A 20,932-nucleotide genomic window follows, 5' to 3' on the forward strand; every position below is an offset into this window, starting at 1 on the left:
ACCAAGAAAACTCCCCCCTCCGTTACACCACCTCCATCATCAGCCTGAACTGCTCTGGAGTTCATGGATTCATGCTGTTGGCACCCAATTTTGACCCAACCATCTGTGTGTCTCAGCACTAATCGAGATTCATCAGACCAGGCTACATTTTCTCTAGTCTTCAGCTGTCCAGTTTTGGGTGAGTCTCAGCTTTTGTCAGGTCTTGGCTGACAGAATTGGAACCTGGCGTGGTCTTCTGCTGTTGTGGATCAGCCGCCTCAAAGTTGGACATGTTGTGCATTCGGAGATGCTTTTCTGCTTAATACAGTTGTACTGAGTGGTTGCGTGAGTGACTGTAGCCTTTCTGTCAAGTCTGGCTGTTCCCATCAACAAGGCGTTTTGGTTGCTCATTGGATGTTTTCTTTAGTACACCCACTCTAGAGATTGCTAGAGTGTTGAAATCCCAGGAGATGTGCAGTTCTAGAAGTACTCAAACCAGCCCGTCTGGCACCAGCAATCATTACACGTTTAAAATCACTAAGATCATATTTTTTATATTATATTATGCAAATTTTTATGCGAACATCCCCTGAAGCTGCTGACCCGTATCTGCATAACTGTTTGCATTGCACTGCTTCCACACAATTGGCTGATTAGATAAGTGCTTAAATGAGTAGGAGTACAGGTCTTCCTAGTAAAGTGCTTGGTGAGGGCATAACTGTGTGTCATTGTATACAAATGGCTACATTCATTTTCTTGTAAGGTATATATTTTTTCTGTAAATATTAAAGAACTTTTGATTTGTCATCAATAAGGTATTAAACACCACCTACTTTATTCAACAGTGTGTAATATAATATTCAGCTATTAATTACCCTCTTAATATGCATTTTCAACTCTTAAGCAATGCCCGTCCTGTCCTGTCCTGTCCTGAAAACCTGATCTTTCCCAGTCTTCACTGAGATCATTGAGTCAGATAGCTGACAAATCATTTAACAAACAACCCTTCTTACTCTGTACCCTAATCTGCAGTAGGGTCCTGCAGAGACACTTCTATTAAAACCCCCTCAACTGAAACATTAAACATCTGTTCAGGAATGATCATGAATGGGAAATGAGAGAGAGCAAAAGAGGAAGAGAAAGAGATGGTAGAAGCATTGGGCTGAAAGAGCAAGAGTCAGGTAGAGAGGAGAAAAAGACAGAATGAGAGAAAGGGAAGCAAGAGAAAAGTGAGCGAGAAGCAATAGAAGAAAGAGGAATAAGAGAAGTCAGAAGAGTGTAAGAGAGGATGACTGAAAGAAAAACACAAAGAGAGCAAGACACAAGAGAAGGTGGAAGATGGAGAGAAGGGCAATGGAGTAATTGCTGTTGAGAAGATGAGGGTGGCGTAATGGGGTATTGAGGAGATGGGGTGGAGTAATAGGATGTGAAGGAGATGGGGATGAAGTAATGGGGTGTTGAGATGGGGTGGCTTAATGCAGTGTTGAGGAGAAGAGGGTGGCGTAATAAGACATTGAAGAGATGAGTGTGAAGTTGTGGGGCATTAAGAAAATAGGGGGAGTAATGCGGTGTTGAGGAGATGGGATAGAGTTATGGGGTCTTGAGAAAATACAGTGGAGTAATGGGGTGTTGAGAAGATTAAGGTGGCTTAATTGGGCGTTGAGGAGATGGGGTGGCATAGTGGGGTGTTGAGGAGATGGGGTGGAGTAATGTGACGTTGAAGAGATGGGGTGGAGTAACGGGGTGTTGAGGAGATGGGGTGAAATAACGGTGTGTTAAGGAGATGGGGTGGAGTAACGGGGGATTGAGGAGTTGGGGTGGTTTAATGGGGGATTAAGGAGTTGGGGTGGTATAATAGGGTTTTGAGATGGGGGTGGGGTAAAGGAGGCGTTGAGAAAATGGGAGTGGCATAATGGGGTGTTAAGGAGATGGGGTGGTGTAATGGGGTGTTGAGGAGGGGTGGGGGTGTTCTTCTAGTCAACATATCAGTAACATCACTGACAAACAACATGCTCCTCAAATCAGCCCCTGTTGAACACATTAGAGGACAACCCACCTCTTCCAGGGTGAAGAAAAATAGGAGAGGGAACAGGAGAGAGAGAGAAGACAAAAAGAGGGGGACAGAGTTAACAGGCGAGAGAGAGAGGGCTAAAAGAGGGGGACAGAGGAGGGGGAGAGAGCGGGGGCTGGACAGAGAGCAAAGGAGCTTCAGCATTTTAATTAAATCTGACCTTTAGAGTCGGTGCATAAGCATTAATTGATACTCGACATAAACAGATATCGGTGCCACAGTGTGATAAACACTCTTCTCTGCAGGAGGAACTGCAGTGTGTTCAGTTACACACACACACACATGCAACCGCATTGAGAGTCTTCTGCCGTTCCAGTCTAACCCCTGTATAACAGTTTAATACCAGTAACAGTAAGACAGTAACAGGACAGCAGAGCAGTGTGTGTTCATGCAGGATTGTCATTTGGCTGAATGTGTTGTAAAGGAGTTGAGTGGAGGTGTGTTGATGCCCTGCTGTCAGACGGCAGGAACACAAGAGTGTGTGTGTGTGTGTGTGTGTGTGTGTTAGTGTGTGTTTAAATCTGTCACAACTCCTACCAAACACACCTGCTAGAAACACCTGATCTCCAACAGGACCTTGTTTATTATTATTTCATTCCCCCCCACACACACACACACACACATCACCCCCCCCCCTCTCTCTCTCTCTCTTTCTACCTTTTTAATGTTCTTTTTCTCACTCTATTCTTGTTTACTACATCTTCTCTCTTTCTCTCCCTTATTTATCATTATCTCTCTCACCTTTTGTACCACACCCTCCCTCTCTCTCTCTCTCTCTCTCTCTCTCTCTCTCTCTCTCTCTCTCTCTCTCTCTCTGTCTGTGATAAAATGGCGATCTCTCAGGAGGTGCGCGTTTATGATTCATAGCTGTGAGATCACACCTGCCTGGATGAAAGTCTAGATCCGTCCTCCAACGCCCACCCACCACCTCCCCAGCCTGTGTGTTCTCTTTCGCTCACACACACACCTTTTCACACACACACACACACACACACACACACACACACACACACACATGATCATACATACATGTACTGGAATAAGGAACAACACACTCCAACGTTTTCACACGCACATGTATTCTATTTTAGTCCATGTATGTATGCACTTACACACACATGTGCACACACTGCATAATGACACACTAACACACTCAACAGCTCAGCTGCTCTTGTAACTAACAGTGATTTTGGCTTGTTCTCTCCTCCTGCTTGTGCCCTCCTTTGACCTTTGACCCCCTGCAGGTATGATGAGTCACCCCCCCATCCCCATCTCGGAGCTGGCAGAACACACAGAGCTTCTGAAGGCCAATGACAACCTGCGGCTCTCCCAGGAGTACGAGGTGACTAATGAGAGAGAGAGGCTGCAGGGAGAAAGCGGGGGAGCAGAGAGAGAGAGAGAGAGAGAGAGAGAGAGAGAGAGAGAAGATAGAGAGAATGATGGATAGAGAAAATGGAGAGATTGATGGAGAGAGAGAATGATGGAGAGAGAGAAAAAAGAGATTGATGGAGAGAGAAGATAGAGATTGATGGAGAGTGAGAAGATAGAATGATGGAGAGAGATTTTAGGGATTGATGGAGAGTGAGAAGATAGAGAGAATGGTGGAGAAAGATGATAGAGAGAATGATGGAGAGAAATGATAGAGAGAATGATGAAGAGAAATGATAGAGAGAATGATGGAGAGAGAAGATAAAGAGAATGATGGAGAGAGAAGATAAAGAGAATGATGGAGAGAGAAGATAGAGAGATTGATGGAGAGAGAAGATAGAGAGAATGATGGAGAGAGAGAAGATAGAGAGAATGATGGAGAGAGAAGATAGAGAGAATGATGGAGAGAAATGATAGAGAGAATGATGGAGAGAAATGATAGAGAGAATGATGGAGAGAAATGATAGAGAGAATGATGGAGAGAGAAGATAAAGAGAATGATGGAGAGAGAAGATAGAGAGATTGATGGAGAGAGAAGATAGAGAGAATGATGGAGAGAGAAGATAGAGAGAATGATGGAGAGAGAAGATAGAGAGAATGATGGAGAGAGAGAGAAGATAGAGAGAATGACGGAGAGAGATGATAGAGAGATTGATGGAGAGATAGAGAGAAGATAGAGAGAATGATGGAGAGAGAAGATAGAGAGATTGATGGAGAGATAGAGAGAATGATGGAGAGAGGTGATAGAGAGATTGATGGAGAGAGAAGATTAAGAGAATGATGGAGAGAGAAGATAGAGAGAATGATGGAGAGAGAAGATAGAGAGAATGATGGAGAGAGAAGATAGAGAAAATGATGGAGAGAGAGAGAAGATAGAGAGAATGATGGAGAGAGAAGATAGAGAGAATGATGGAGAGAGAAGATAGAGAGAATGACGGAGAGAGATGATAGAGAGATTGATGGAGAGAGAGAGAAGATAGAGAGAATGACGGAGAGAGATGATAGAGAGATTGATGGAGAGATAGAGAGAAGATAGAGAGAATGATGGAGAGAGAAGATAGAGAGATTGATGGAGAGATAGAGAGAAGATAGAGAGAATGATGGAGAGAGGTGATAGAGAGATTGATGAGAGATAGAGAGAAGATAGAGAGAATGATGGAGAGAGGTGATAGAGAGATTGATGAGAGATAGAGAGAAGATAGAGAGAATGATGGAGAGAGGTGATAGAGAGATTGATGGAGAGAGAAGATTAAGAGAATGATGGAGAGAGAAGATAGAGAGATTGATGGAGAGAGAAGATAGAGAGAATGATGGAGAGAGAAGATAGAGAGAATGATGGAGAGAGAAGATAGAGAGAATGATGGAGAGAGATGATAGAGAGATTGATGGAGAGAGAGAGAAGATAGAGAGAATGACGGAGAGAGATGATAGAGAGATTGATGGAGAGATAGAGAGAAGATAGAGAGAATGATGGAGAGAGAAGATAGAGAGATTGATGGAGAGATAGAGAGAAGATAGAGAGAATGATGGAGAGAGGTGATAGAGAGATTGATGAGAGATAGAGAGAAGATAGAGAGAATGATGGAGAGAGAAGATAGAGAGATTGATGGAGAGAGAAGATAGAGAGAATGATGGAGAGAGAAGATAGAGAGATTGATGGAGAGAGAAGATAGAGAGAATGATGGAGAGAGAAGATAGAGAGAATGATGGAGAGATAGAGAGAAGATAGAGAGAATGATGGAGAGATAGAGAGAAGATAGAGAGAGATGATAGATCTGTCCCACTTTTTATGTCTTAGGTTAGCATTATAAGTATTTGCCGAGGTTAGCATTGTTAGCGATAGCAGTTAATAACAACGCATTATGCACACCCAAGCACCATGGAAACACGTTCGCAGACAGAAGTTGGACAGTACTGAGTCTACCACTGATTTTTAATGAGGCACTGTTTATGTGCAGTGCAGCCATCTTGGATATCGGTGAGGCTCTCTTGACTTTCCGAGTAGCGGGGGCCGTTCCAGTCTTACTAAAATGTCTTACTTGGAACACGGAGGAAATTCCGACATCCAGGTTTAAATGGAACGCAGCACAGGAAGAAAGTGATTATAAGGAGAGATAAACAAGGGTACTAAAAGAGAGATAAGAGAGAGAGTAAAATAAATGGAGATGAAATGAACGAGTGACAAAAAGAACAACAGAAACAATGAAGAAGACGGAAATAAGAGCTACTGAGTGTAGAGAGAGAGAAAAGAGTGTGAGAGAACCGAGAGTTCCAAAAAGAGAATGAATGTGAGTGAATGAGAGTGAGAGTGAGAGAGGTAGAGAGTTAGAAAGAGACTAAAAAGAGAAATAACAGCGAACGAGGCTGAGGGAATTAAGAGGAAGACAGGGAGAGAGAAGAAAGGAGAGGTGAAGAGGAGTAAATGAGAGAAGCAGAGCGAGGCCAAGTGAATTAGAGAAAGAAAGAGAGTGCCTGTTGGAGAAAGGAGAGAGAGAGACTGGAGCAACACAGAAGATGAAAAGGAGCGAGAGAAACAAAACAGAGGATGAATGAGAATGAGAGAGAGAGGGAGAGAGAGAGAGAAGCTGCCAGAATTAGAGAAGGCAAAAGAAAGCAGGAGGAGAAGAATGAGAGTGAGTGATGGAGAAAGAGAGGAGGAGAGAGAGCGAGAGCTGGTCATAAAATCCAAGGTGACCTTGCTGAAGCTCATCACAGGCAGCGGCGCTGCTTTAGCTGTGAGCCCATGGAAGCGCTGCATTATACAGCCGATGTTTTATTGAGGACTGGCTGCGAGGAGTTTTGCTCATGAGGGAGGAGAAACAGCAATAATACGCAGTCCCTCGTCCGAGTGAGTCAACGTTAGCTGTCTGCTCGGCTTCTAGAGAACAAATCCGCCAGGCTCAGCAGAACGAGGCTGCCCTTGTAGCGTTGTTCTAACCTTTTTCAGCCCATAATTGCAGAAATAAATTGTTTTTATTGTTGCTCTCCCCTCTTTTTCTCACAGTCCATCGATCCTGGACAGCAGTTCACGTGGGAGCACTCCAACCTGGAGGTGAACAAGCCGAAGAACCGCTACGCTAATGTCATCGCCTACGACCACACCAGAGTCATCCTCGCACCTGTGGATGGTACGGCATGATCTCAATCCAAAATGTAGCCAAACGTAGCCCAACAGCCAAGTCAGCCTTTAGTTCTGCACTGGAGCCACGAAGCTAACGAAACCCTATTGTACACCATATGGACAAAAGCAATGGGACACCTGCTCATTCATTGTTTCTTCTGAAATCAAGGGTATTGAAATAGGGTTTACCTTGCTTTTACTGGAGTAACCATCTCTATTGTCCAGGGAAGGCTTTCTACTACTTTGTAGAGCACGACTGTGAGGATTTGATTGCATTCAGCAACAAAAGCGTGAATGAGGTCAGGATGTTGAATGATCACCACCCCACCTCATCTCCAACTCCCCTGCTCCACAGCTCAAAGCTGGGGGACTTTAGACCCCTCTAGCCCCCATACCTGGTGTTAGGCATGGGGCAAATAGGTTCATGCTGATCTGCTCCGGGAAGCCCTATTCTATTAGCAGTTCTTCTCTATAGGAGCTAGACAAGCTGTGTGTGCATTTGCACATCTGTGTCAGCAATAATGTTAGTCATGATCTTTTTCTTTTTCTAGATTGTCGTGTGTCGACATTACTGGCCCAGCCCTTCAGTGGTTACGGCCTTACCTTGCTGATAGACATCAATACATCATTATTGACTGTTGTAAATCTTCTAAGGCCCCGGGAGATTGAGGTGTTCCCCAGGGATCTGTTGTTGGACCTCTCCTTTTTTCATTTATATTTCCCCACTCGGTCAGATCATCTGCAGTCAGGGTTTAAATTTCACTACTACTCTGATGATATTCAGATCTAGGTCAGCACTACCTCTCCCGCTGCCTCTGTCCAAGCTGAGTTCATGCATTGCAAATTTAAAACTTTGGCTGCATGAAATTATTTTGAATTACTTTGAATGTTTGAATAGTTGGAACAAAATCATCACTCACACCAGAATCACATTTCTCTGTTGACATTGACGGTGTTGCTATCAAACCAGCGCTTGTTAAAAAACTTACTTATCACTCACCTTTAAGTCTCATGTTAAGTTCCAAAAAGTCACCAGAAGTGTTAACATCACATGATAACGTCCTATTTTTAGTGATAGTGGCGGTAAAATTTGATTAGCTCTTTTATCTTTTCACGTACAGACTACTGTAACTCACCTTACATTTACATTTATGGCATTTAGCAGACGCCCTTATCCAGAGCGACTTACAGAGGTGGGACAGTGTAGTGTTAGGAGTCTTGCCCAAGGACTCTTATTGGTGTAGCGCAGCACAGTCACCCAGACTGGGAATCGAACCCCAGTCTCCCACATGGTGTTTTAGCTCAGTGGTGTTATCTGTTGCGCCACACCAACCACACCTTTCTATGGACCCACCAGTCAGTTTACTCCTATTGTTGACTACAGGATTACGTACAAAGTTCTTCTTCTAACCTTTAAGGCACTACATGGTCTGGCTTCTAACAATCTCCCTGATCTTATTTCTGTATATTCTCCCTCACATTTGGAGTTTCTAACTCCAGACTCCTTACTGTACCTTCAATTTGACATTCTACATGGGACGGCAGCTCTGCCTGATCTGATTTGTCTATGTAAAGCAACCAAGCAACCTTGGGTATGTGAAAGGCGCTATATAGGGTAAACTTTAAGAATTATTATTATTATTAGCAATGGATGCAACTAATCAAGTAGCTGAATGCATTCATTAGAAGGGGTGTCCACAAACATTTGGACATATAGAAGCTGTTTACACCTGGCATTGACATGGTGATTGGATCATGTTCAGATTTGACTTGTCCACATGAAAAGCCAGGGGTAAAACCCCCAAGACACATTGTGATTTGAGTTCGATTGGATCACTCAAACCACATTCAGACGTGGTCAGAGACAGATCTCTCCACATTTTATACAAGTGTAAACAGACAGTGTTTTCTGTGTTCAGATTCCGTCAGGCAAGTAGAAATACTACTGCACCTAATTACCGTGCATCTTGGCATCTCTCTCCCTTCCTCTCTCGCGCTCCTGCTTGGGCATATTTACCGTAGATAAGAGCAGTATAGTACAGTTAGTTCCCTTGAATAGTCTGTTGCATTTTCTGAACGTTCCACGGCATTGTAGAACCTCCACCGTTCCTGTAACTGTCCGCAAAGGGCTCCTATATAGTAAGTGGAGCTAACAAAATGCGAAGTTAGTATTCATAGTAATCCGATATGACTGTATAGTTGGGAAAATCAAAAAGCTAACAAAAACAAGCCCACACACCAGTCCACACTCAACTTCACCAGCAGTAAACATCGACTCTAGATACCCTCACTGGGAATAAAATGTTAGTCAGCCCTGCTTTGAGAAGATACATATAACACAATATATATACAAATCTAAGAGGGTTTAACTTCATTAATTTAAATTATATATTCTGAGGTCAGAGTTGGGGTTGACGGGGCCCCGAGTGGTCCAGTGAAATAAGGCACTGTCACTATGTCCAGAGGATCGCTAGTTTAAATACTGGTCATGCTGCTACCCATTGGCAGCCAGGGCTCCGAGAGAACACAACTGGTCTCTCTGAGAGAGCACAACTGTATTCCCAGAGCATGAGATCACAAGTAGCTCCAGTAGCTCCAGTGCAAAATTCTAATTAGACTGGTTTAGAAGTTTAAAGGGAAAAGCTGTGTACATTTGATTCAGCACCAAACTACTGCTTTAATGTATTCACTTTAAAAGAGAAACATCTGCATAAAAGAGTAAAGTCACATCTTCATAATAACCATCTTCATGGCAAGTGGCGTGGACTCGACAGAACTTTGAAAAGCAGCTTTGAAAGTGTTGCAGCGTGTTTGAGCAGAACTGTCGCGTTGGCAAGTTTCTGTCCTTAAACTGGAGTTAGCCTCTCCGTGATGAAACCCATGTGCTCTCATTTGATAAGCGAATTCTTAAGACCACAATTGGCTGATGGTTCTGTATTTATCTTAAGCTTCCTCTTTTTGTTTAGTGGCTGTCTGGGCGAATGCAAACCTAGATTGGATTCGGCTGTTACAGGGCTGAGCGCTCTGTGACCCACATCACTGCTAATCCTGGACTGATACGAGTCCCTGTTTGACGCCTAGCGCACTATGCAGGGTGCAAAAGCCATTAGCCATTAAGGCCTCTATGGTGCACTAAAAGTCCAAAACGGGAGCCGTTCTGGCTCCAGCGCAGTTGGAATAAATAATATGCTGTCAATAGAGATCCATTTGAAATTACGGCAGAGAGTGGCACAGTGTGTCTGTTGGTGTTTACACAGCTATCAATGCCAATTATGTCTCTCTCTCATCATTATTGCATAAAAAAATCAGACAGCACTAGCATAATTTCCTCTAAATGTTCATTTAATGGTCTCATGACAGCAGAGACACGTTTTGGCACACAGCCTTCCTTAGCACGAGGCCATTAAATAAAGATTTAAAAGGCTGGTGTCCTTTATATTCATTTAAATTGGTTTGAATATTTATTTATTTGTTTAACAGGCTGGTTTTGTTTCTATACCTTTAATACTGATATATCATCATCATCATCATTTCGTCCAATTTTGTGCCCTCTGTTTTGCATGAAAATGAAATTATGAATGGACCAATGCATGAGTTAAAAATGACTTGGGTTACTGTACATTCATTTAAAGCTTATTTGAAGTTGAAATGCCCCTTGCATACCTTTTTCTCATGATTATTTTACATTACTTATTTTGTTTACTTTTACTCAATTTTCAACCCCATTTTTTGTAATACTCCTATACAACCAGACCATGAAGTCATTGCACAAGGGATACATTTATTTAGTACAGTATGTTGACCTGTTGTTTGATTAAAACATATAACATAGGTAAAACATAGGAATAAAACATATGTATAAAAAGTGTGTGATTATTTGTTTGGGGAGAAAAATGCTCAGATGAGGTTTTACCACCCTGTTATTTTAGTTCAGAATGAAACACACTGGTGTTCCTTTTATAGTGGGCTCATGTTAAAAAAAATAATGAGCTCTGTTTTGATTGGCTGGTTTATGTCACTGCAAAAGCTCACAGTAGTTGCACAGCATAGCATAGCTTAGCTTAGCTTTTAGCACTGTAAAAAGAACATTGAAAACAAGAATGTTTTTAATTATTATTAGAGTCTTAAAGGATAGTGTTGCTGTCCTTTCTGGGCTAGCGTTAGCATTTAGCCTTTATATCCCCAATTCCATATTTGCCTGAAGTAGCTGTTGCATTAAGCTCTAAAAGGCTTTCACTAGATGATGGGGGCGTGTTTGCCAGTACGTAACAGTTTGGGGTTTGGGAATCTGTTTTGGTTGTGCGAGATTTTCGTTTCAGAAAGTGCTTGAGGTTCATGGTTTGTGATCATAGGGCACCTAAGGAAATAATGCTGTATGTTTTTTTCTATATTTCTGATGTTTGTGAAACTTTACAGGGTGGCTAGCCCATTCATTCTCCACTGTCTCTCTTAATGACAGCAGGCATAATGGGAAGTGACTACATCAATGCAAACTACATCGACGGATACAGGAAGCAGAATGCATACATCGCCACCCAGGGTCCGCTGCCGGAGACGTTTGGAGACTTCTGGAGGATGGTGTGGGAGCAGAGAGCGGCGTCTGTAGTTATGATGACCAAACTGGAGGAGAAATCACGGGTGAGAGACAGTGTGTGAGAGAGAGTGCGGATGTAATGTGAGCATGACTTTGACAGAGCGCTACTGATGTGTGTACGGCTGTGTTTGTGAACAGTGATGTGTAAAAGATGGGGTGTGGAACTAAACATCTGCTTGTTTTAGCAGTGGACAGTGTATATGTGTGAGTGTGTGTGTTTGATACACTGTGATCACAGTGATCACAGAAGACAGTCGAGCTGCTCTGTGTGTGTGTGTTCAATTTTCTGCCTCAGCGTGTGTTAATTTAATGGCCGTTTTCTGTCTCTCTGCAGATAAAGTGTGATCAGTACTGGCCCAGCAGAGGCACAGACACATACGGTCTGGTGCAGGTCACTCTGCTGGACACCATGGAGCTGGCCACGTTCTGCGTCCGAACCTTCTCACTGCACAAGGTGAAAAGACTGAGGTTTAAAATGATAATAATAATAATAATAACAATAAATAATAAATCATCACAAAAAACGCAGTCAGCGTCTCTTTCTGTCTCTATCTATCTATCTTTCTATCTGTATCTGTCTAGCTTTCGCTCTCTTTCTCTCACTCACTTTACCTTTCTCCATTTTTTTCTTTCTATCTCTCTCGCCCGTTCTCTCTCTTACTCTTATCTCTCCCTTTCTGTTTCACATTCTCTCTTGCTCCCTCTTTCTATCTCTCTCGCCCGCTCTCTGTCTCTCTTACTCTATCTCTCTCTCTCTCTATTTCTGTTTCCCATTCTCACTCGCTCCCTCTTTCTCTCTCTCTCTCTATGTCTCTCGCCCACTCTCTGTCTCTCTTACTCTATCTCTCCCTTTCTCTCTTTTTTCAGCTTTCTTTCTTTCTTCTGTCTCTCTGTCTCTTTATCTATCTATCTCTCCATCTTTCTCTCTCTTTTTTACACTGCCTATTTTAAATTATGTCATTCTCCCAGATGGTTGTACTCCCTCTCAGTTTGTCTGCCTGCCTGCCTGCCTGCCTGTCTGTGTGTCTGTCTGTCTCACACGCTCTGGGTCTAATTTTATCTCAGCAGTCTGTCTGTCTCGCACGTAGCTGATGCTTTCCTCTCCTGTCTGCCTCTACAATTACCTTCCTTCCCCATGTGGAGTGTATCACATATCAGTCTTATCTAACACACACACACACACACTTTGTCTCTCTCTCTCCAATAAGGCACCCTCATTTTTGTATACATTGTGCTCTCATTCTGTCATGCATGCAGTCTCACTCGCACACATATATACACAGCATCTCAGTTTCGGATAGTCAGTTGTATTATTAGCCTCATCAGTTGGCGTTAGTGTCGAGGCACTGGTTCATTGTAGCTGTAGTGGAGTTCGGCTCCACTGAGTTGAATTAAGCTCTGAATGCAGATCAGGAGTAAGAAGTCAAGCTGCTGTATATTCAGCCCAGAGTGGTGGAACTTGCAGCCTTCTAGTCACTGCTGTGCATTTCTGGGTGAGACTTATGAAGGCTGGCTGTGTAGAGACCAGAGAACAGAGGCAAAAGTGTGAAATGTATTGTGGAAGTTATTACCACTGCTTGTGTTACACTACCCAAAACCTGTCCTGCCATAAATTTGTACAACACATGCAACTGACATCACGTACGGAAGAACCGCAGAGAAGAAGAATGCCCATCTTATCCTAAGAAGTTTCTTAAATTTGTTCTAACAAAAACGTCAGATTCGTGACTATATGGGCAAAAGTATTGGGACACCCACTCATTCATTATTTCTTCGAAAAACTTTAAAAAGAATATTTAGAAGAGATGATCCTGCTTTTGGTGGAGTCTCTGTCTCTACTGTTCAGGGAAGACTTTCTACTAGATTTTGGATGGTGGGGTGGGGGGGTGGGGGGGGCTTAGCCTGGCTCCACGCATCCACCTGTAGCCACCCAGCACTTAGCGATCTTTATATTGTAATGTAATGTTTAATGTCGCTTACTCATGCTTTCTTTCTCTCTCTCTTTCAGAGTGGCAGTAATGAGAGGAGAGAGGTCAGGCAGTTTCAGTTCACGGCATGGCCAGATCATGGCGTTCCCGAATACCCCACCCCATTCTTGGCCTTCCTGCGTAGAGTCAAAGCCTGTAACCCTCCGGACGCCGGCCCCGTTGCCGTCCACTGCAGGTTAGTATGGAGAATTACACTGAGGTTCTCTATATACTTTCAAATCATTCACAAATCAAATTACCAAGATTGATCCATTATCCCAGATGTAGTCGATCAGCCAAGACATGGTGAGATTCTTAAGTTTCGTGTTTGTTAGCATTGTTAGCCTAGCATTTCCCAAAGAAGCAAAGAAGCGCACATTAGATACTGGACATGTTTCGGCTGATTGACTGCATCTGGGATAAGGGATCAATCATGTAAATTCATCCAGGGTTTGCCCCTGCAGTACATGTAGTGTACTGCAATAGAAGGGAATGGCAATGTCTTACCTTTTAAGCACAATAGAGCATTTTCAAATGCTTTTTTTTTTAAAAGTATATCACATGCATGGTCACACAAATGTTTAGAACTATTGCACAACGTGCTTCAGCCCAAACCAAACTAGCCTTCACTTCCAGACATGTCTAGACTTGCTCCACTGTTGGCTGTGCTGAAGCCTAATGTAGATTTTTGAGGGAGAAAACCAGTGAACGCTATGTTAAACAGTGCAGGAGGCAGTTCGATAACGCTACTATTAAGAGCTTGATGTGATGACACAGTAACTGCGATAAAGATCTACGAAACACAATATTCTAGAGTATTTAAAAAAATTAATTCCCACCTCTGGCAACTGCAATGAGAATTTAAACCATGATGTGCTGCTGTGTAAATGTACAGGTTCAGTGCTGTAACACTTTATATGCTTTATATAAATAGGCAAATACAAGACTTTACATTTGTGTAGAATTCTCTCGATGAGGTTTGTGTGTGTGGTCAGTCTAGATCAGATCAGGCACAGGCTTTTAGAGTACAGTAAATATTCCGTGAGGCAAATTTCAGCCTAATCCCCAAAAGTCTGCTCTAAATCTGATTAGGATTAGAAGTCAGATGTTGACTTCTCCTCCCATTTCAGTCGCTTATGGCAAAAACCTCCTTATCTCTCTGACCCCCTCTCTCACTATCTCTCTCTCTCTCTCTCTCTCTCTCTCTCTCTCTCTCTCTGCCTCTCTCTCTGAGCTTTGCTGTGTGTGGTTGATAAAGTCTGTCTGGATATTTTGCCTCTGGCCCACACTCCAAGGAGTGTAAGATCTCCTTGGAGAGTACTCTTCTACACACACACACACGTACACACAGCTTGATGTCAGCATGATCTTATAGATCACACTGTCCTCTCTCAGCTCTAAACAGAGCCGGAATAGCAGAAAGAAGAGTAAACTGCCTACATACCGACTAACACAGAGCAGTGCAATATAGACAATAGAAACATAAGATAAGAGAAAAAAATGACTATTATATAAATTATGATTATGCTTCTTTAGGAAATGATGGCACAAATGAGCGCAAGGTCATACTCATGCACATATTTAGTCCTTTTAAATACATTTATATAGAAGGTATTAATAATTAATGCATTGGTTCATTATAGTGCCTTTCAGACATGCACAGTAACCCAGAGCCTTTCCGGACATTACCCAGAGGAGTTGGATTAGTATTTACCTGACTTTCCCCTTGTGTAAAATATGGGTAATGTCCAAGTGAGCAGGTCATTTTCCACAGAATTCACAGTGGGTGTGCTGATGGCATCATTACGGATGAGTTGATAGTCTGATATGTCTGCGTGTACGGTTTGCGTCCTGGAATATCTTTGGCTGTACACTGCGTGTGAAAGGGTAACTCCGGGTAATGCCCAGACCTGGTTCGTATGTGAAAATGCCTTATGAAGAAATCCAAATGTGGTGAACTACACAAAAATCAATTTGCAATATATATATTATACTTACGTGTATTTGTGTATATAATGTAAATAAGAATCATTCTCAGTTGTACCAAAATGAAGTGATTCAGTGAATCATTTCCACTGATCTGTAAATAGTTTCTCCAGTTCACTCCAATTTACATTAGGGTATTTCAAAACAATCACTCTAAATACCCGGATAATCGAAGAGTCGAGGAGGTCATACTGAATTTTGAGGTTTTACGATGCACTGAATAATTTTTTCAAGAATCATAATCCATCTGAATCAGTACTGTATATATATATACTCATTCAGCCCTTGAATTTGCCTCAGTGAGTCATGCTCAGATTAGGGGGTTTGGGGGTTATCCCTCCCAAACAGCAATGGAGAATCTACCATTTGGGATTACAGAGGAATTAGAATGGGGGCTTCTACTCATGCACACTGAACTATACCCCCTAGGGCTGTCTTAAGGGCAGGGGTATTTTACACCCACTTTGGAGCAGCTGACTAATCCTATACCATACAGCTTTAGAGACATCTGCCAGGGAAGTCAATATTTATCAAATATCTCAATATTTGATTTGGATGCAGTAAGAGTTTGTGCTGCAGACTTATATTACTGACTGCAACAGTACAGACAACAGAGTATTAAATAATAACATAAGGATTTGCAACATTATTTTGAAACATCTGCACGTCACAAAAATACAGCATTTGGTAGATGCTCTTATCCAAAGCGACTTACAGTTTAATCATGATGCAGAGGTTGCATTAGGAGTCCTGCCTAAGGACTCTCATTGGTGTAATGTGATGTACTTACCGATGTGAGTAGCGGTGCCAGCCTCATCTTATTTTTTATTCTATAAATGTATTTTATACATTTTAAACATTTTACGTTTTTTTATTTTATAATTACATAATGTAACGTAAACACACCCACTGCAGAAAATATTTTTCTAAAAATGTTAATGCACATTTATTTTATATTTGATTACATCAGCAAAAAAATACAATTGTTATTTAGACACTAGAATCAGCTGACTGGTAATCTGATGATGTAAAATGTAATTAAGAAATTGATAAGTAGTTAAAACAGTTAAGATGAAAGAAAAGATGTGGAATATCAAGAAAAATCTCAGATAGAGCTGAACATGTGCTGGCCTGCCTGAAAGGCAAATACCCCGAAGCATGGGATGCACTGTTCTACTGTGCAGCACTGCTTGCAAAAACATGGCCTGCATAAAATGACACTTAATCTGTGACCTCATCTCAACAAAGTTAAAGGTTGATGTCTAGATAAGCCAGGAACATTTTGAAAACAAATGTTGTGTTAACGTAAGTTAAAAATGAAGTCTTTGGCCACTATTACCAAAAGTTTGAACCCCTTGCCAAGGGAGTATTATACTTTGGGACAATTTGTAAAAGCAAATGTGCCACATGAGTCAGTCAAGAAACTGAAGCTGACTGGCTTCTACAACATGACAATGCTCCAGAATACAAGGCATGCCACACTTTCCTTCAAGCAATATCCTTTAAGCATTTTTATATTTTTGTATATGCTTTTATATCTCTGTCCGTCTCTCTCTCTCTCTCTCTCTCTCTCTCTCTCTGTCTCTCCCCCTCAGTGCGGGTGTCGGTCGTACAGGCTGCTTCATCGTTATCGATGCCATGCTGGAGCGGATTCGCCACGAGCGCACAGTGGACATTTACGGTCATGTGACGCTGATGCGTTCGCAGAGGAACTACATGGTGCAGACAGAGGATCAGTACGGTTTCATCCACGAGGCACTCCTGGAGGCAGTCGCCTGCGGCAACACAGAAGTGGCGGCCCGAAGTCTGTACTCATACATGCAGAAGCTGTCACAGGTGGAGAGCGGCGAGCATGTGACAGGCATGGCACTGGAGTTTAAGGTACAGATACAATCTTAGCTACTGATAATACAGATATTCATGTCTCTTCAAGCAATTGTCACTGTCAAGCAAAAGCCCTGTATCTCCATTTGTCCCATTTTTTTTTCAACTTGAATCTGGTAGTTCTTCCTTTCATGGTGTCCGAATTGCTCCAAAATGACTTTACTAAATTTCTTTACTTTGACTTTTATTGACAGTTAAGAAGGTTTTTCCCTCCCCTGTAAAGTTGCCATTTGGAGACAGTGATAATATGCAAAAGCAGTGAAAAGTTTGGACACCTGATGAAAAATGGATATTTATCCTAATCCTAGGAGTAATCAGATTTGTCCGGAGTTCTCTGAAGCAGTAGATGCCGTTGATCAGACATGTTGTCTATGATTGCACACTTAAGTCAGTGTCCTCTTTGCACTCATCAAATCAAACTGGTACAGTCTCTTTTTGATGGTTAAAGCTGTACTTTTAATCATAATCTGCTGTGGCAGGAGCTACCTGTAGGTCCTGTAATGACCTTCTAGGATTGTTGGAGACCTCTTTACGCATTAATTGGTCTGATCTTAGGCCAATAAACTTGCTAGGACGTCCAAACCTGGCCAACCTAGCTGTTGTTTCACTTGTAAGTTATTTTGCGGACCTTTGAAACGGCTGATTTCTTATTGTTCTTTTTGAGATCATCTTAAATTTCTTCTCGGACTCCTATACAGAGAGCTCTTTGGATCAAGAGCAAACCAAATGAAATGTCTGAGGTTTAAATAAGGCTCCTCCCAAATCCTCTCTAACCATGTTGTAATCATCTTCAGCTGATGTGCTGCAACTGATTCTAACTTTAGACATTTAAGAAGTAATAAATATGGGGTGTTTTTACTTTGTCTTCCAAAAAAAATTATATGACCCACATGACTAGATAACCTCTGGAAGACCATGATGTGAAGCCACCAAGAGTGTCTTTATTTACACCTTGCGCACCAAACATAAACCTTATACAGCCCGCCAGCTTAAAGAGTCTCACAGCGGGCTCAGGTTCGTCCCTTTAAGGAGTCCTTGGGCTTTCTTAGCCCCAGCGTCTCTGCACTCACACGCAGTCCTTCGGCCTACTCTTTCTGCCTCTCTCTGCTCTGTTTGTGAGCTGGGCTAATTTTTAATGGGGCTGGGAGCTCCTCTATTAACAGCTGCACCTGCCTATGATCAGGTGAGAGCTTCCAGCATGAGCTGACCGGGAAACATGGTGGATCTGCTTCTTCTCCTGCCACAAGGTTGAATGGTCATATGTTTAATTTTTCATGAAGTTACTGCACAATTCTTTATGGGTTAGTTTATAGTTTGGTTTTCACTATAATTGCATAACATGGAAATTAGCTTGCTTTAATCACATGTCTTTAAACCGGTTTCTTAATTAGCTAATCTTTTTTTTTTAAGATTCATTTCTAATAATCAACCTTCTCCAGCCCTCCTCACTCTTCTCTACAGAACTCTGCTTTCTTTCTTTAGTCTGTGCTGGCTTAGTTTACTGAGCACATGTCTGTCTCCTTTCTCTCACAGCGTCTGGCAAACACTAAAGCTCACACCTCCAGATTTGTGACAGCCAACTTACCCTGCAACAAGTTCAAGAACAGACTGGTAAACATCATGCCCTATGAGACCACCCGTGTCTGCCTACAGCCCATCAGAGGCCTTGAAGGCTCTGACTACATCAACGCCAGCTTTATCGATGGATACAGGTACTGTACAGCACTGTAAATTAGAGCTTTAGTGATATTAGAACGGAATGGATTATGATGGGATTTATAAAAGAGGTTCTGATTTTTTTTTACTTCATATAATTCATACCGTAGTAGTAAAAAGCAGAAAATAGTCAAATGTGTTCTACAACCTTTTTAAGAGTCATTTTTGACTTTTTTTGGTCAATTTTTGGTACCATGTATAATGATTAAAACTGGACCTAGAGGCACATTGTGTAGAATGTTCTCTTCCACTGTCTGTAATGTTATACAGTGTTTAATTAGACATAACCGTTATCAAGTTCTTTGAAAAGCTGCTGTCTAGCACTCTGTGAATGAAAATACGTTAAGCCCACAAAGTAAGAGAAGGCTATAGCAAGATAGCAAAGGGGTTTCAGGCAACAATTTCCTCAGTTCTAAATGTCATAAAGAAATGGAACAGTGCAGTGCAGGTCTTAAAGACCTCAAAAACTTTCTAGAGACAGCTGCTCGTACGATTGCTAGAAAGGCAAATCAAAACCCCTGCCTGACTACAGAAGACCTCCAGGAAGATTACTACTGTGCAGTGATACCTACAAAAATATGAGCTTCATGGAGGAGTCATTAGAAGAAACCTATTCTTGTGTCTTTATCAATGTTCATCAGTCCTACAAAACTAGAAGCCTTTTGCAGGGAATGAATGCGTGACAATTCCACAAACAAGAATTACTTCAAAAATGTTATGTTGGCTACCAAACGTTTTTACCAGCTGTGATGCTTGCCAAATGGGGGTGATACTATGGGCTCTTTTTACTTTTAATTCTTTAAAACTGTAAAAGATGGAAATAAATAAATTCTTCATTCAAATATTTTCTAAAAATCAGATCATGTTTTACTCACTTTTACAACTATTCACAAGAACAGATATTTTAACCAAGGGTACCATGAGTGTTTAATGCATTCTGATCAAGTATTATGTTGTGCCCTTTTTAGACAGCAGAAAGCATACATTGCTACGCAAGGTCCGCTCGCAGAAACCACCGAGGACTTTTGGAGGATGCTGTGGGAGCACAATTCCACCATCGTGGTGATGCTCACCAAACTGAGAGAAATGGGCAGAGTGAGTGACGACTGCTACAAACATCTTTGAGACCTTTAAGAACTGACATGCTCTGAAGCTGAATAAGCCACCTTTTCAAATGTGTAGACCCAGCTTTAGATCTAACAACTAAAAATAACTCGTCAACTTATTAAGTAACTATAACTTGATAAAACCTACACTATATGCCCAGATGCTTGTGGACATCCCTTCTAATGAATGCATTCAACTACTTTAAGTTGCACCCGTTGCTGACACAGGTGTTCAAATTTAAACATACACACACCTTTTCCAGTCCGTGTAGAGAAGCACTGTCTCTACAGGGACAGAATAGGACTCTCTGGAGCAGATCAGCATGAACCTTGTAGCTGTGTTCTATGGAATGATGGTGCTCCATCCAGTACTATTGGAGAGCAGAATAAACTATTTTTGAATACCCTTGACTTCGGAGTAAACAATGAATGAGCTGGTGTCCCAATACTTATAAGGACTATACACACATGTTGTGCTTATGCTCTGTGCTTTATGTTTAAAATGACATTTTCATATCTCATAGGTATATATCATATATAATAAAATATCCCTTCTACACAATTTAGAGTTTAAACATTATGCTCATATGTTCATATGTTCATTATGCTTGTCTTTACCTGTGTGTAAACAGGAAAAATGTCACCAGTACTGGCCAGCAGAGCGCTCTGCACGGTACCAGTACTTTGTGGTGGACCCCATGGCTGAGTACAACATGCCTCAGTATATACTGAGAGAGTTCAAGGTTACAGATGCAAGAGTGAGTACCATCCTTGGATAAAGAAAAAGCTATTTAAATTATTAAAATCTTTTAACCCTTATGTTCCGTGACATACATTACACCTTAAGTGGTAACAAGGGCTGGAGTACAGCACAGTTTGCGGATTTCCCTTCTCTAACTGACCTACTAAACCTGGCCATTAACTGGTCAGTTATATCAGGTGCAAAACTATGCAGGAATCCGGCCCTCCAGGACCAGAATTGCCCATCCCTGCCGTTAGGATTAGTAATCAATAACTATGTGCAAAGCAGTGCAAACTGGCTGAGTTGTTTTTAAGTAAGGGGGGGGGCAGGAAAAACAC

General features: G+C 41.9%; 1 protein-coding gene across 1 annotated transcript in view; it reads left to right on the forward strand.

Moving 5' to 3' along the window:
• LOC140545532 (receptor-type tyrosine-protein phosphatase S-like) overlaps positions 1-20,932 on the forward strand; it is a 187,556-nt gene that overhangs the window by 161,669 nt on the left and 4,955 nt on the right. Inside the window, exons 23-31 of the mRNA XM_072668328.1 lie at positions 3,295-3,392; positions 6,483-6,606; positions 11,062-11,237; positions 11,528-11,647; positions 13,202-13,356; positions 16,742-17,027; positions 18,564-18,742; positions 19,715-19,841; positions 20,485-20,610. Coding sequence (XP_072524429.1) covers positions 3,295-3,392; positions 6,483-6,606; positions 11,062-11,237; positions 11,528-11,647; positions 13,202-13,356; positions 16,742-17,027; positions 18,564-18,742; positions 19,715-19,841; positions 20,485-20,610 — 1,391 coding nt within the window. The remainder of the gene's footprint in view (positions 1-3,294; positions 3,393-6,482; positions 6,607-11,061; positions 11,238-11,527; positions 11,648-13,201; positions 13,357-16,741; positions 17,028-18,563; positions 18,743-19,714; positions 19,842-20,484; positions 20,611-20,932) is intronic.

This window comes from Salminus brasiliensis, chromosome 23 (assembly GCF_030463535.1).
Source record: "Salminus brasiliensis chromosome 23, fSalBra1.hap2, whole genome shotgun sequence".
Lineage (NCBI taxonomy): Eukaryota > Metazoa > Chordata > Actinopteri > Characiformes > Bryconidae > Salminus > Salminus brasiliensis.